Raw genomic sequence first — 16,299 nt, 5'->3', positions numbered from 1 at the left:
TATAAGTCCTGGTGGGAAGGTTTACACTGGTTCAAGAATGACAATTTTCACATTCTCCCTTGGAAGTAAGATATCAAATGCAAGAGACTATTTCATTGAATTATTGTCTTAACACTACGAACAGGGTGAAAAATTGATGTACAACAGACATTTTTGACAAAATTTGATGTGTTGGAAATGCAATGTAGCACGCATACTGGTAGTTATTGCTATTTGATTCATGAGAGTGAGTGTAATATTCAGGTTGAAATGAAACCACATGGGGCGCTTTCCATTCAATTTTAAATTTCTGGAAATTTCAAGGGACGAATGGAAGAGTATTTTCTGGAATTTCCTGAAAAGAGGACAACCTTGTGAGGTAAACCAAAATTTTTGGAAATTTCTTACCAGGAATTACTGTTCCATTTGACTTTCTTCCCTAAGTTTCCGGAATTTTTGGTTGAATGGTTCACGTTTTGGAAATTTGACAATTTCCGGAGTTTTGGAAATTCCCACACCATTTGTCCCATGTCAAAAATTTTGGAATTTTTGGTTGAATGGAAATTGCCTAGGGTAAAATGCACAGGAGCTTAATATAGATCAAACTTATCATGATGGCACTTTTAACAACAAGGCCCTGGACTACCACTGTGTAAGAAAAGGAAACTTCAACATATAAATCAACAAACAGTCTTTAATTATTTCACATAAATTGTAAGTGCTGCACGTTCAAAACTACACTGCTTTTACAAACACCTCAATTAAAATAACCATCAGAGTATCCACTTAAGAATGCTCATCAGTGTAACATTCCAGCCCACAATGCAAAAACAACTTTTATGCGCTTAAGTGATGCTATTTGTAAGGCACCTCTTCTGCTAAATATAATTTGCCATTACTCATTGAACATATTATGTACTTTTGTTTCCAGGGGCAAGAATGTTTTGTTGTTGTTGTTGTTGTTTTTTTTTATAAAGTTGGGAATCAGCTGTCAAGTAGCTTCATGTTTTATCTGTAAAGAAAATCTGCTTGAAGATTGCCTGCTATTTCAGCCTCCCATCGGTCACCATTATTAAGAAGTTTCTCTTTGTTGTATAGTAACTCTTGATGTGTCTCAGTGGCAAACTCAAAGTTGGGACCCTGAGGAGTTGAGAAGGTTAATAGAAGATAATTAATGAATGTCGAAGTGGGATTCCAAAATTCTATTATCTGTTGAGTATGTTTTAAAGAGGATAATATTTTACCATTAAAGCTGTGGTTATCCTACTCTGGATGTATTATGTCAAACACAAAAGACCATGCTTGACCACATCTCCAAACACCAAGAAGAGAGTTGAAAATATGACGTGCAGCAGAGTATTTTTGACAAACTTTGAGGTGACAAAATTTTATTAATCTCAAATACCTCTACAATAGCATCGACTGGACAGGCTTCCTGACAAAACCCACAATAGATGCATTTTGTCATGTCAATGTCATAGCGTGTTGTTCGACGACTGCCATCAGCTCTAGGCTCTGCCTCAATGGTAATTGCCTATCAATACAGGAGAATAAACTAAACTTTGATATATGCACAGTAAAATGTTGCTCAATTATGCACTAGGTGTAAGCAACTTGGTTTGGGATTTAGAGTGAATATATAGTCAGCAAGGAACAGTTCCTTGACTTTTCCCATAAAAAATTATAACATTTCCCTTACCAAATAAATAAAACATGTCTGATGTCAACCTTCAGCCTCCCCTTACAGTTGTCCTTTGTAACCATTCTTTCTAGACTGAGAAGTTTTCAACAAATTCACCTTCATCAAGAAAAAACAACTTGAGATTGCAGTGACCGCAAATGTTTCTTCCAGGCATCAATGGCGTTAAATCAGCAGTGTAGTTATACCAGTAATAAATTTAATTTTCCTTGATTTTTTCTCAAAGTGCCAGTTTACCCTAACTCAATTTACAGTAAAAATTAGGGGTAAAAGTTCCAAACCACTCTCCAATCACTAAGACTGAAGAGCGGTCAAAACGTCGTGCTGATATTTTACCTCCAAATTATTACCCAAAATTGTGGCAAACCTGTTACAGTAGTCTCTCAGACTGGTGTTACCTGGGCAGGACAGATGGCTTCACATAACTTGCAAGCAATACACCTCTCTTCTCCAGATGGGTATCTCCTCAAGGCGTGCTCCCCTCTGAAACGAGGGCTTAAGGGGCCCTTCTCAAACGGATAATTAATTGTTGCTGGTTCCTGGAAGAACTTGCTCAATGTCATTTGAAAACCTTAAAAAAAAACGATATTGGACAATAAGACATTGCAATTTGAAATGGACCTTCAAGTAATGGATTGTGCTCAAGAAATTAAAGAAATTGTGGCCATGTTCTTGTAGTAAGGTGCCTAAGTCTCTTCATTATGGCAATCGTCCCTAAAACAGGAATTTTCCATCCCAACTAAGCACCAATACACTTAACTCTTATGGAGACCTTTCTACAACAACCACCTCTCTGTAATGATCTGATCTGACACTTGTCCCAGCATAGTTGTTGAAGAGAGGGTCAACCATGGTAAAACAGCACTTTTATGTATAATTTAAGGAGGTTCACTTGAATGTTGTCTTGAACCTGCTGCAGACTTCCATCCTATTGTCATGACTTGAGATCACTTGAAAGAGTGGTTTGAAAGCTCCAATCACCGAAACCAGTCACGATTTAGTTACTTACACTGACTGATTGACTGACTGACTGACTGACTGGCTGACTCATTGACAGACAGAAAGACTGATATTGATTGATTGATTGATTGATTACCTGATTGTTAATTGGTTTGTTGTGTAGTTCAGGGTTGTTATGCAATAAGTGACAATATTTTTTGTAGCTGCTTAGGCTTCAATTCCACAAAAAGTTGAAAACTGCTCCACCACACTACACTTTACTTATCGAGTGCCATTGAAAACCTAAGTAAGACCTAACCTAAGTACCTCGCAACAACTCTGTAAGGAAAAGTGTCTGTGCATTCCTTTCGGTGGAACTATGCCAATCCATTGGTATCTCATGTGCCTCTCTTGAGATGTACTCTGATAAAATACAAAGATCACAGGTTGAAGTACCTCTTTCATCAATCATAAACTTGATATTATGATATACTTTAATAATTTTATTTGCTATATTGCAGCTGAGTGTTAAACTTAGTTTGTACTTACTGTATGTTTGTTTGCTGGACGAAACTGAGATTGTTCTGACCATCAGAGAATGCGGTTTTGGAATCTTCCGTGCTAAACGAGCATTAAAAAGTGAACATGATAAGTATGGAGCGGAAATATCAGCTCAGAATTGTCGATCATTTGTGTTTACCTGCTCGCCAGACCTGCGCCATCTTGTCTTGTGCACTGCAAGAGCGCAAGGCGTTGTGGGATAGGATAATTTATATACATGCCAACATGCATGCCGGGAAGGTAACAAGACGAAATGGCGGACACACTTCGAGCTGCGTTTACCACAGTAACGGAGACTGTTTTCCCCACGTCACGCGTGATACGAAACCACCCAAGACACCACATGATCAGCACAGGTTGGGAGATCAATATCAGCTACTTGCATATTGTCAGAGCAAACCCTCTGGCGATTTTCTTTCTCCAAACATAGGGGAGGTGAAATTAAGTAAGCTTACTGTCTGCAGTCAGAACTGAGTTGTCACACTGCAACCAGAAAGCACAAAGCAAGAGTGAGAGTAGAAAATACTACCAATAATTACAGAGCTGTAGCTTGAGTAATCAAGTTTCATTTCGTGTGCTCTGATCTCTTTCACCATTAAAATGACCACTGACATGTTGTACCTGGACAATTTGGTATGTCTGACTATGTCCATTTAATAGGCGTCTCGGATTTGTCGTCATTTTTATGCAGAATATTTACATTTGGCTTCTTGTTAAGTCACCCAGTGATATGCATGCAAGAAATAAACTGAATTTAATTATAAAACAAACAGAGAAAACTCAAATATATTTATAAACATTTGCAAAACAAACAAACAAACAAACAAACGTGGTCAATGCCCAGAATACATATCTAGTAAGTTGATACGGGTGAGTGACATATTGGTAAGATCCTCGCATTATAGTCACATCACACTACGATGCCCTAAGAGCAACAGAGCAACAGAAGGAGGAAAAACTTTTGCTTCTACATCAACTTCACTATGGAATTCCCTACCTCCTAACATAAGATCCTGTGATAGCATTAATGTTTTTAAAGAGAAATATGCGTCAAGCTTATAAAGAAGGGGTATGCAAATATTGAACATTTCACAATTTCTTAGTGTCCTCTAACTCTTTGTATCGCATGCACCAACAAGATTTTAGTCCATTTTATTGATGTTAGTAATTTTACCCGTTTTATACTTATTATTATTCATAGTAAGATATTTTTAAAATCATTGTGATTTATGTTTTAATTGTTCAAGGGAGGGCCACGAGTTTATCAGTCAATGACTGTAAAGTGTTTTTACCCTCATTAAATAAAGTTACTTACTTACTTACTTACTTACTTACTTACAAACTCATATACAACTAAAAAATCAACTTCATGACTTGGGCACAAGCCACCAGAGCAATAATGATAACGCTAGAACTGGATCATTATAATTATGGGTGTCATTATCTGGAATCAGAAGTTTATCACCGTGAAGTAAGGTTCGATAAGGTGATAGGCTTCTGCTGGAATGTGTCTCAAGCCAAAAGTTAGGAAAGGATTGAGGATCCAAATAACATATAACCTGAAAATTCCAATGATATGGAAATGCACAGGAACTCTCTCTACTGTTAAGATGATCCCATTGTGGGAGTTTTAACTGTATGTCAGTTTAATTTTATTATTTGTTTTTTTCAGGAAATGAGATAGTATCCAACTTGGCCCTACAGATGTCATTGTACTTCAATGTCTATTTTTCACCATTTTGGTACACAACTTGCATAGTAATGCTTGTGGCCAAGGTAATTACAGCACTGACATCTCTGTCTCTGATTGTTATTCTCACAGTGGGCTTTAGATTATACTCCACCTCACCCCTAGTTATCTCCTTTGGCCTTGTCTTCCATGGGAAAAGGGTGTGAGGTGTGGTCCTGGGGGAAGAGGTGGAGGAGGAGGAGGGTCCTCCTGAAAGGGCTACCTTTTCTGTCAAAATGGTATGCAAAACATTAAGAGGTTGGACCTTAGGGTGGAGCCTCCCCATATATAACTTTGATGAGTACACTCCCCCTCTCTTGGGGGGTGTGACAGACTGGAAGAAACTCTTGGAAAATCAGTGGTTTTCATTAAGATGAAAAACCTGTTTGTTGATACAAACAACATCAGAAAACTAACAGAGTAAGCAGCAGGAGGAAAGAAAATACTTTGTCTGAAAAAAATTTGTGCCATTTCCTCATGACCAACTTACATGAATTAGAAAAATAATTCTGAGTAAATAAGTGTTAAAATTCGGCTGTTGAAAAATGGTTATTGCTTTCTTCGGAGACTAACAAGGAAAGAGGTAGAAAAGTGGCTTGTCTGAGTGGCTGATTGGCTGAAAAGTGGCTGAGTAAATTTGCCCTTGGTTCAATTTGCTACTTTTCTTTTTTCTGGCATATGGTAATAACATATGAAACAAAGGAAAATTCCAATATGAACCAAGCATAATATTGAACCACAACACATTATGACGTTTATTATTTTTTTAAGAAGAAAGTGTGCAGCATTTGTTTCAAGGAAAGATCAATCCTTGGGATGTTATTGTTTTTTAGTATTCAAAGCTAGACTCAGTTTACAAGTTCATAACAATCGTCATCTACGTTGCCATGGCATTAGTGGAGGTAGCCAGACTCTACTTGGGATATGCTGGAAATCTTCAGGAAAAGGTATTCTGACAAGTGCTGATTCTCTAGTGTATTGACTCAAGATCACTGATGTTTAGGAATATTTGTTGTGATGTGACAATCAAAATCTTTCAATAGAGTTGGCCAGAGTTCTAAGAACTGTGACACTTATTGTTAATTACTTCATAGCCATCATGTTGATGGCTAGTGTTTAGCAACAGATGGTTTAATTGTTTTCCTTGAAATTGTGCTTGAGACTTTTGGGGGGGAGGGCCAGATGAGTTGTATATTTGACTTTCCTTTTTTCCTCATTTGAACCAGTGATCAGAGATAAAGTCTGCATACGAACCTTAAGGCCCATCAGGTTGGCACTTATCTCCAGTTTCAGTAGCATGAGTGAAGTAACTAGGAGTATTTCTACTCCCCCTGGATGGGATGCTAGTCTATTGCAGGGTTACCCCAGCATTGAATTTGCTGGTACCCATTTATACACCTGGGTAGAGAGAAGCACTGTGAGAGTTAAGTGTCTTCCCCAAGAGCACAATAGATCAGAACTATTAAGGGATATTCTAAAAAAAATCCAGATATTTCTGTTTCTTTAACGTAATCTTAAGAAATGTAAGTAAGATTTATCATAAGCAAATTGTTATTTCTTTTTACACTGTGTGAAATGGTTGATTGACTAGTTTCAACCATGCAAGTGTTCTCAATTGAGACTTGTTTTTACTTCCTCATCAGGTTCCTCAGCTTGCTGGTTTCTGGATTCTTACTCTAGTACTACAGCTTCCTCTGACACTGATGTTGTTGCTTAATGAAAGCATGTTGATCATGCCGATGGAGAGAGCGGTGAACATTATAATGGCATTGTTTGTTTTGTTTGAGACAGTTCAGGGCTACAGGGTAATCAAGAGCATGATTGAACAGCAAATCTCTAAGTTTCATGTGCAGCAGTTTGATGACTTGACTGAACTTCAAGAAATGCAAGAACATGGGATTGAGGAGGTGGGATTCAGGCCTCAGTGAGGAACTGAAGTCAATTTTGAAAGAAAAGCAAAAATGGTTGACTCAAAGTCATAGTACAGTGGAGATTAGTTTGAATATATTGGTGCAAGTTTCACTTCTTCTAGTTGTTTATACTCTTTGTAAAATTTGCATTTGCCCAAACTGTTGGCAACATTGACTAACAAGTTACATACAGTCAAACATTGATTCTGTGGTCTTGCTCAGACTTGCAAAAATAGTGAAAATATGAATATAAAGGAACTGTTGGGGTTTAAATGTAAATAAGAGTTATCTGCAATAAGTTATTTATGTTGAATGAAAAGGTGTAAACACTTAACAAAACTGTAAGTTTGTCATTTACAGCCTGCACTTTAAGTGTACATGTTTATACATACTTTGTATTCTTTTGAAAGATTTTAAGTTGTACATACAAGAGCTGTTAGTATTTATTGGAGAGTGTATTTTGTTCAAAGGAATAGGCAAACTGGTCATAGAATAAGCCATAAGTAAATCATCATTTTGTTGAATGCATGGTTGTGTTAAACTGAGCCTGAGCTTAAGGTGGCCGAACACAGTTTTCGCACGCACTTTTGCTGATGCAATTCAGCGCACATGTTTGCTGATGCAATTCAGCGTGCGCACAAGGATTGCAAAAAACGATCATGCTGTCAATAGAGCGATCATTTTATTTACTCAACACCCCCAGTATCTGCTATTTTTCTCTATAATTGAATGCAGTGTATTGATGGCCTTAGTCTTTTATTACAAATATATGTGAGAGAAGGTAACAATGCAAAGAGCCCAGCAATTCTCAGCTTTTTCTTTCTTAACAAAAGAACCAGTTAAATGCAGCTCGTGCGTAGCAAGTCAAAAAATTGCGATTGAATGAAAAATTGCACTCTCAGAAATATGCCTATTCATTAGAATTTCATGAAATTTGGCCCAAAAATACTTTAGGAAATAAGTAACTGGAGTATTGAAAATAACTGAACTTTAACAAAGGAAATTCTAGTTATTTCAGTGAACCTTCAACAAGGGATAATTGAAGATCTCTCCGTTAATTAGCAAAATGGTGATAACTTGTGAGAATCGTTACAAGCTTGTTGCATGCAAATTATAAAGAAAATCTAGTGACTAGAATTTCTAAAAATAAACAAAACTGATTTTAAAGGCCTGTTTATATTTATTCTTGTTGCCATGGCAATGGCACATACGTCAGCTTAACCATCAAGAAACCAAAGTTTGTGTTGTTAACTTGCTGCCATTTTTGACGACCGAGGGATCAAGGGTTTTAGAGAAAAAGGTGAATGAAACACTGGTATCAAAAACTGTGTTCAGACACCTTAATGGTGCCTTTGGCAGCTCCTCTGGCTTACTTCATCCCTGAGTGAGAAAAAAAGAGATTTCATTTACTGGTATAAGTGTCAGAGTATTTAGCACTGCTGTGCAAAGAATACACAAACAAAATAACATTGCAAATAGAACAGCAACTTGCCAAGAATCCCAGCTGGTGGGAGGCTGACCAGTTGGTTGTTTTGACGCAAAGTGGAGTTGAACTCTGGACGACCAAGTCAAGCTATTGATTGGATGGAGAATTTGAACATAGGGCTAATAGATTTCGACTCCAGCACCCTGAAACAAGCCATACCAATACCATAAGCCAAAAGTTCAAGTAGCCAAAAACATTAAAAATCAAAATGGCTTCTTGCTCAGTGTTTCAAGAGTTGAAGAGGAAGTGCTTACATTCTAAACTGTATCAGTTCTTATCAGCCTAGAATACAGTACATGAGCTACGCCTGATACAAGGCTTGTATTGACTAGTTCAAGGATGACTTGTATAATGCTGTTAAGATCCTGTCTGTCCTCGTTTCCCATCCAACTTGATAGTAAAACCATCATGCACTCAGGGAAAAGTTCTTTAACAAGGACTGATGATGGAGGGAGGTTGTCAATTGAAGTGATGTGTTTCTTCTTAAAATCAGTTACTCTTTCGCCGATTCCAGGCTGCAGTTTGTTAAATTCGTCACCAAGGTACTTGCTGATTGACACAAGTATTCTTGACCATCCATTTTTTTTCTGTGACTTTTGAAGTTCAAACTCTTTAAAAATTCTCATTGTGGACACTAAAAGATCATCAAGTTCACATTGTTCTTCATTTTTTGATAGTCTCGCTATTTCTTTGATACATTGCTTTACTTTAGGTATTGTAAAATCAATGTCCAGTCCTGTACTTGAAGGAACTAGGTTTAAGTTGGAATAAAGAGTAGCATTTTCCACAGTTTGAGTGCTCGGACTTTCTGACAAGTCGGAGTTGTCATTCGAGTCGATTACTTCTGTTGAACTTGTTTCTTCTGGCAATCTACGAGTTGTCATGCATCGGGAAGGACGACTCTGAAAGGCAAGGTCAATTTCTCGTTGTAGGGGCGGGTCTGAAAATCTTAGCTTCCACGTGGCACAAAGCTGTGTAAGGCATTCCAGTTGCTCTTCGCGGGTGTAATACTCGAAACACACTCTAAACAGTCCTTGAATGGAGTAGAACCACACACCCCTGGCCGAACCATGGACACCTTGTAGTCGCATAGGGGTGGGAAAGTTAACCTTAACGGCAAGACCCTGCTTGGAGAATTTCGCATGCATTCTTGGCAAGTTAGAAACAGCAATGGAACACCCAGACAAGACGTCAGCTCCTAAAAACAGAGGAATACTATCCTGCGATGTTCGCAAGTTTGAATCAGCTGAATCTGTGGAAGGCCATTCCAAGAAACGTAATTTTCTTTCACTTATTTGAAGTTCCCTCAACTGTACCTCTCTGTCCGCCATCTTGGTTTTTTTAATAGTAGCCGCTGAAATATTTCACTGGCTCAAAGTTGTTTTATCACCATGCGCGTGATCGAACACCCGTTGCTAAGGAACCATTGCTTGTTTTCCAGGACTCCTCGCAACAAGAACTACAAAGAAAGTTTACTTCACTGAAGACGGACATTTTGTAACGAGAGAGCAAGATGGCTAGGTTGGTACAGCCTCCTCCGAAATACACCCCAGAAGAATGGCACGCTTCGAATCATCTTCAATACTTCAACGCCGAGCACGAGCGAGCCGCGGCTGAGAGGCTTCGCGACGAAAGCCTTCGACTCGCTCATGAGACCGAAGTCAGAACAAGACAGACTCGACTGGACGTGAATAAGAAGCTCGATCAACGCATCACAGATATAAACTTTTGGAAATCGGAATTAGATCAGAAGCAGGAAGAAACAGAAGATGAAATATCTACTATGCTTCAGTTCAAGGCTAGGGTAGAAAAAGCCTTAGCGGACACAGAACTGCCGCTTATGATAGCCCAACAATGTCTTGCTAACAGAGAGAAGAGAATGAAAGTTGATCTCGTCCACGACAATGTGGAAATGCAGCTTCAGAAGGTAAAAACATGTTTCTCTTCTTTACTATTTGCTCTTTTAATTGAGATCTTTAATAATACGTTTTAATTAATCTGACCTTTTGTTATACCATACCCTGTCTGTATGTAATTTTTTGTAGGAAGTGGAAGTCATTGAGGGCGTTCAGGCTTTACTACAGAGGACTCTTGAGCAAGCAACAGAGCAAATAAGGTGAATTTCTGTCATATGTTAATAATAAAAAGCAATGCTTCTTTTTTCAGCTACTTTTAACCTGACGTTTCTTGCTTTTCAAGTGAATTTTATCCTTGCTTATGCAATTTGTTGATAGCAGTACTTCAGTTCTAGGTATAGTGTTGAATCAGTGAAGATTCAATTCTTAGACATCTTTTTTTATGGCGATGGATTGAACATATAAGAATTCAGTGTATTCAGGCAGCTTTTTTACTGGTGATTCTCAATACATACATTTCCTGGGAAAAAGACTATAATTTTTTATTTGTCATTAGAATTTACCAAGGCTTGGCTTAAGTGTGTTTAAAGCTAAAATGGCCACTTTTATAACTTTTTTTCACTTTTCATCGAAAACAGGCTTTTGAGGTCAGCTAAATATTATCTGGACAAAGACAGGAAGGACAAATTCCAAGCTCACGGAATTGACAATAAGTGTGCATCTCTAGAAAATACTTCTGCTGGGTTACATTTTGCCAAAGGTGCTGTCAAAGTGGAAAAGAAGTAAGAATTCGCTTATCATATAATTTTCACTTTAATTAGAATTTCTGTTGTAAGAAATGGAAGGATTGTCAATGTTGCTCTCCAATGTTATAAGACTGGCAACTACAATCGTGGACAAAAGTCCTTGGGACACTTATGTAATGTAGCAGATTATTGTATCTGTGTTTAATAGAACTGAAGTATGAAGAAAACGCTGCTAAATCCTTTATAAACGGGTATCTGTCCCCCCTCCCCCCCCCCCCCCCCAACACAATGTTGAAAATCAGGTGAAATTGCATGTGCTAGTTTTCAACATTGTATTGGGGGTGGGGGTCGAGGTTAGGCAGGTGAAGTTGTATTCGCGCCTGGCATGTACGCAAAAGCGCCAAAAGTGCAAATTTGTCCCAAGACTTTTGTCCACGATTGTAGGTGTGATCTGGAAATTGCCAATCAATTCTAGAGGTCACAGGTTTGAATCCCTTCAAAGTCAAATAAAGTAGCTTGTAGTTATTCCTTTTTTGGAATTACTCAGTCTCGTGTAGTGTTGTGGAGCACTGCTTTGCAACCACATCAAAAATATTGTGGCTTCTTTTTCCAGCCTGGGAAAAATACCAGTTATTTTGAATTCTTACTCTAAGAGCACTTTTTTTATATAGGCTTGATTTCTGCCATTCTCTTAGGTCCAGTAATGGAGCATACCTTAAAGGCAACCACAATTTGGGGGGGGGGAGGAGGGTACTCCCAGAAAAATTGGGTGGGGGTGTGCGGCCCACTTCCCAAAACCCCTACCCTATTAAATATGACCAAAATCTGCGATTATCCCTACCCTATTTATGACCCGACCAAAAATTCAAAACCCTATTTATGATCGACCCTTATATCAGAAACTATACCATACCCTATAAACCATACCCTATTTATGTCCAAAATGGCCAAAATCAGCTAAAATTGATACCTTATTTATGACCTAAATGGCTAATATCTATATAGCCCATATAAGAGAGTACACCTCCCGGGCCACAATTTTATTTATTAATTAAAGAACTTTGCCTATCATCATTATAATCCCTGTCTCACTCAGTGTAGTCTGTAAGAAAAAATTCTTACTTGTTCTACAAAAAAATATATATACAGTAGAATCCCGTTTATCCGGTCACCAAGGGGCCACAAAAATTTGGCCATATTAATGGGGGTGGCCGCATTAACAGGGTTCTTTAATAAGAAAACGACTGATTGAGCAAGTGTCTGCAATAATGAGGTGGCTGTGTTAACAAGGTGGCCTAAGGCAGGGTTCCACTGTTGTTAGTTAGAGAACTTAAGTTAACTAGTTAGTTAAATCTTGCCTCGTGTTTAATTGGCCATTACTTATTTTTGACTTCAGCTCTGTTACTCCAGACGAATGGGAAGATTTTTCCAACAAGAACATTCTCAAGGCAGAACGTGAGAAAAACTCTGCCATAAATCTACGCAGCATTATAGACGGCATCCTTATACAGACCTTGAGTGATCTTCAGGCTCAGTGTCAAGCTGTAAACCTTGCATTCCAGAGGAGAATTGAGGAGACTGTTGAAGCAAAGACAAAACTTGAGCAACATTTAGAAAAGGTGGGTTACACCTGATCATGCATTTGAATGTCTCCTAGTGTAGGCCCAGTGGGGCTTGGGGGGTACTCCCAGAAAAGTTGGGTGGGGGTGTGCGGCCTGCTTCCCAAAACCCTTACCCTATTTATGACCAAAAATTATCTGCCATTTTCCCTACCCTATTTATGACCTGACCATTAAATCAAAATCCTGTTTCAGACCTGTGTTATAATGAGTTCCCTAGTTCAGACCAATGTTAAATTACCATAAACATAATTTGTGAAGGGCTTTTGTTAATTTTCTTTTCGATAATGATGAAAAAGTGGGTTCTTCATAAAAACATACCCATATCAAGACTAGAGTGCAAAAATCATACCCTATTTATGACCAAAATAGCCAAAATAGGCTCGAATCGATACCCTATTTATGACCAAATGGCTGAAAAACCATACCCTTTGGGGCCGCACATCTCTATAGCTCCTATAAGGGAGTACTCCCCACCCCCCCCCCCCCCCACCCTGGGTGGAGGCTTCTTCTTATATATCTTCATAAGCTCACTAGAACTCCCGTGTGAAAAGGCCAGGGATGCTTGTCATCTCACTTGAAGGTGTAAATCATCTCACTTAGGGTCTTCAGGACAAAACACTACTATTTTTAAATGGTATTTTTCAGGGTTACACCTAGATTTTTTTGACAAGCACCCCCAACCTTTTTACATGGGAGTGCCCCCCCCCCCCCCCCCACCACATAGGGGTCAATAAAATCAAGTAATGCATAATTGAGGATACAAATGTGTAGATCTTTTCAGTGGCTTATGCCATCAGTTTGGGTTAAAGATAGTTTCCACAGGTTATGTTACAAAGTCGATTATATATAGCCTCTAAAACTCAGCTAGTCTTTTCTGATATATTTTAGTTCCCATCCCATTGTTCCAGGCATATTTAAGCAGGTTGACTTTAAAATGCTGACTCCATTCCATTCTTCATTGCATTTTTAGTTTACATTTGTGTAGTACCTCTATGTGGTGGAAATGCTAAGGCAGGAGAATTGAGTCTAAATTAATGTATTTCTATGCATCCAGGTGATGGAAGAAATTGCCGCAATGGAGCAAAACATTGCACTGCTGAAAAGAGCTATTGCTGATAAGGAAGCACCCATGAAAGTCACACAAACAAGACTGGAAAACAGAACCTTTAGACCAAATGTAGAGCTTTGCCGAGACCGTGTGCAGTACCGGCTCATAGAGGAAGTGTTTGAAATTTCGACCAACATTGAAAGGCTGCAGGACAAGCTGGCTGATGCAGAGCAGTCACTCAAAGGACTCATCAGAAAACAGCTCTCCCTGGAAGAAGATATTGATGTGAAAGCAAACAGCCTTTTTATTGATAGAGATCAGTGCATGGAGCTGCGTAAACAGATCAACCATGTTCCACATTAATAAAACAACTGTAGTTCAAATATATTTTGCCTCAAAACAAATCCAGTGCATTGCAATTTTTTCTCACTGTAAATTTTAAAAATTAGCCGTATTTGAAACTAGTTTCTATATATTGCCTGTCACAGAATTGATTTATAAAATAGTGTACTGTTATTTTTTTCTTCTTGATCCAAGAAAAATGGAAGGAATAAGAAAATTCATTTAGTTTTTTTTTTTTTCGAACTTAACATCCTGAAGAAGAAAGTAATGGGTTTCTGCAGCATCAAGCATTAATTTTGTCGAATACTACTAATTTCCAACGCATGTATCTGTTGTACATAATGGGTCAAACTATTTTGCTGGATAAGCAATGTTAAATAAATGGAACCTGACCTGTGTATAATAATATTAGTGTTTATCTAAGTCTGTTTTCTATTGATTTGTGATGGGGTTTTTTTTGTGATTTTTAGGTCTTGGTAGATCAAAAGGTGTTAAGGATATTTTTCAGTTTTTCATTTTTAGCTATCATTGCAGTTTCAAGTCATGTACTTTTCTAGAGTTGCTGGAACTAATCACATCACTCTTTCTTTTCATAGTTGACACCAAAAGGCAAATAACCATTGCTGGGCATGAATGGTTCTTGGCACTTGCACCCAAATGAGGGTTCTGAAGGGTAAAATGGGAACTAACCAGAACTGGGATTTGCCTATTTATTTTCACTGGGAAAATGGATTTGGGTCACTGAGGAAGAGACTGAGATTTTTGAACAAAAACAGGCTGGGAAATAGGATTGCAGTTGGGAAATGGAATGTATAAACCCCCCACCCCACCATCCCCACTTTCAGGACCCTCCGCATCGCATCCCACTTCAGATTACAACACCATATGGGGCAAAATTTCACCACACTGAAGGAACTCACTCTATCACTCTCCTCTGTCAAGGATGTATAGTGAAATAGAAAGGAAAATCGTGATTGAGGGTCCCGAAGGCGTAAAATGGGAAACTGGGATTGGCCTGTTTTTGCCCTGGGAAACTGGGATTGGCCTGTTTTTGCCCTGGGAAAATGGGATTTTAGTCACTGGGATTAGGATTTGGACATTGGGTCTGGGAAAAATGTCAAATATGGTAATGGGATAAGCATTTTGTAACCATGACCAGTCGAGAAATCGCGTATTTCCTGGGATCGAGAAAAATCAGAAAATGTTTCAAGCACCTTGTTCGTGTCAATTTTGAGCATATTTATTTAACTCCAATATGTGCAGGGCTTGTCACAATTTCCCGGTCACAAAATGAGATCAAATGTTGAGGCACTTGATCTTAACCTTATCAGTATTATAGACACACTTTTACATTGTGTGAATATGTGATGATGTTTGGCACATCAGTTGAAGAAGCAGTGGAAATATTTTCTAAGTGGATAGCAGTGCTCTACACACATCCAAATTCATATTACAAACTGCCAACGTCACATACAGTTTTCTTGCCTCGCATCAAATCTTCAAAGCCAACCTCACAGAGGATAACCAGAAACGAGCAAGCTGAAATGAGGGCCTTGGCTAAGATGCATAGTAAATTCATCAGACAACGAAATGTAAAACGAGATAATACAATGGACAGGGCGGGCACTTTGCCTCTGAACTAATATAAAACTGAAAGGGTCTCGAAACCAGTCAATTCGAATTCGCTGTAAGGGCTTAGGCGTAGAGAGTTCCAAGCGAAAGTAATGAGCCAGCTATCAAAGAGGCATCAAATCAGAATCTCCTATCGAAAAGGTAGACAGCTTTAGTTTGAGTGACAGTGAGAGTGACTATGAAGGGGAGGTAGACAGCGCTATTGAAACAACACTGAAAAGTCTTTCAAAGCTAGAATTAAAAATGAATTGCTAAGTATGCTGGACAAAGAAAATACCTTTCTTCAGAAACACGAGGTTATTCATAAACGGGAATCTTTTAAGTAATTAAATCAATGTCTTGTCTCATTGTTCTCCTCTGATTTTATTTCAGTAATCATAATACGCAGAAACGATAATAATACTTGTCATAACAATTACAATATCCTCAAACGTGATTGGTGCATAAACTGCTGTCTTTTGTTCTAATTAATCGGCAAAGTTGTAATCGGACAGTGTAATCGGACAGTTGGCTGTAATCGGACACCTGTAATCAGACAGTTACATGAGCCAATCATTTTAAGTCCTCTCCACTAAATCCACCAATCACAACATTGATTACAATCACTATAGTAACCAATTCAAGAGACTGACTTTGTAAAATTGTGGAGGTTTAGTCTCTGGAGACTGTTTTGAAAGAAACTTAACAGCCATTTTGCAAGCTATTCTCCATATTTTTAATTATGATATTTAAAAATGACTATTAAACGCT

At 38.3% G+C, this 16,299-nt stretch overlaps 4 protein-coding genes across 5 annotated transcripts; 2 read left to right on the top strand and 2 right to left on the bottom strand.

Annotated features, from left to right (window-relative positions):
• Window positions 1–655: 655 nt before the first annotated feature.
• Window positions 656–3,406, bottom strand: LOC145464409 (NADH-ubiquinone oxidoreductase subunit 8-like). The gene is made up of 6 exons (XM_081448287.1): window positions 3,318–3,406; window positions 3,167–3,238; window positions 2,945–3,040; window positions 2,077–2,249; window positions 1,385–1,513; window positions 656–1,119 (listed from the first exon to the last, which is right to left on the bottom strand). The coding sequence occupies exons 1-6, from the start codon at window positions 3,337–3,339 to the stop codon at window positions 988–990; spliced, it is 624 nt and encodes a 207-aa protein (XP_081304413.1). The 5' UTR covers window positions 3,340–3,406; the 3' UTR covers window positions 656–987.
• LOC145464410 (transmembrane protein 17-like) lies at window positions 1,053–6,835 on the top strand. 2 transcript variants are annotated; one of them, XM_081448289.1, is made up of 4 exons: window positions 1,053–1,868; window positions 4,851–4,954; window positions 5,741–5,854; window positions 6,551–6,835. In XM_081448289.1, exons 1-4 carry the CDS (start codon window positions 1,838–1,840, stop codon window positions 6,833–6,835), a joined length of 534 nt encoding a protein of 177 aa, XP_081304415.1. In that variant the 5' UTR covers window positions 1,053–1,837. The 2 variants fall into 2 exon arrangements, with proteins under 2 accessions (XP_081304415.1, XP_081304414.1); XM_081448288.1 differs by lacking the exon at window positions 1,053–1,868 and adding an exon at window positions 3,406–3,534.
• A 1,725-nt stretch (window positions 6,836–8,560) lies between these two features.
• LOC145464400 (uncharacterized) lies at window positions 8,561–9,643 on the bottom strand. Its single transcript, XM_081448276.1, has one exon. The coding sequence runs from the start codon at window positions 9,632–9,634 to the stop codon at window positions 8,561–8,563; it is 1,074 nt and encodes a 357-aa protein (XP_081304402.1). The 5' UTR covers window positions 9,635–9,643.
• A 173-nt stretch (window positions 9,644–9,816) lies between these two features.
• On the top strand, window positions 9,817–15,946 carry LOC145464397 (tektin-1-like). The gene is made up of 5 exons (XM_081448272.1): window positions 9,817–10,230; window positions 10,349–10,419; window positions 10,798–10,941; window positions 12,302–12,524; window positions 13,582–15,946. The coding sequence occupies exons 1-5, from the start codon at window positions 9,817–9,819 to the stop codon at window positions 13,936–13,938; spliced, it is 1,209 nt and encodes a 402-aa protein (XP_081304398.1). The 3' UTR covers window positions 13,939–15,946.
• Window positions 15,947–16,299: the final 353 nt, after the last annotated feature.

Source organism: Orbicella franksi, chromosome 12 (assembly GCF_964199315.1).
Source record: "Orbicella franksi chromosome 12, jaOrbFran1.1, whole genome shotgun sequence".
In the NCBI taxonomy this organism is placed as follows: Eukaryota; Metazoa; Cnidaria; class Anthozoa; order Scleractinia; family Merulinidae; genus Orbicella; species Orbicella franksi.
The sequence above is the reverse complement of the archived record's forward strand: the minus strand, read 5'-3'. Positions and strand labels throughout refer to the sequence as shown.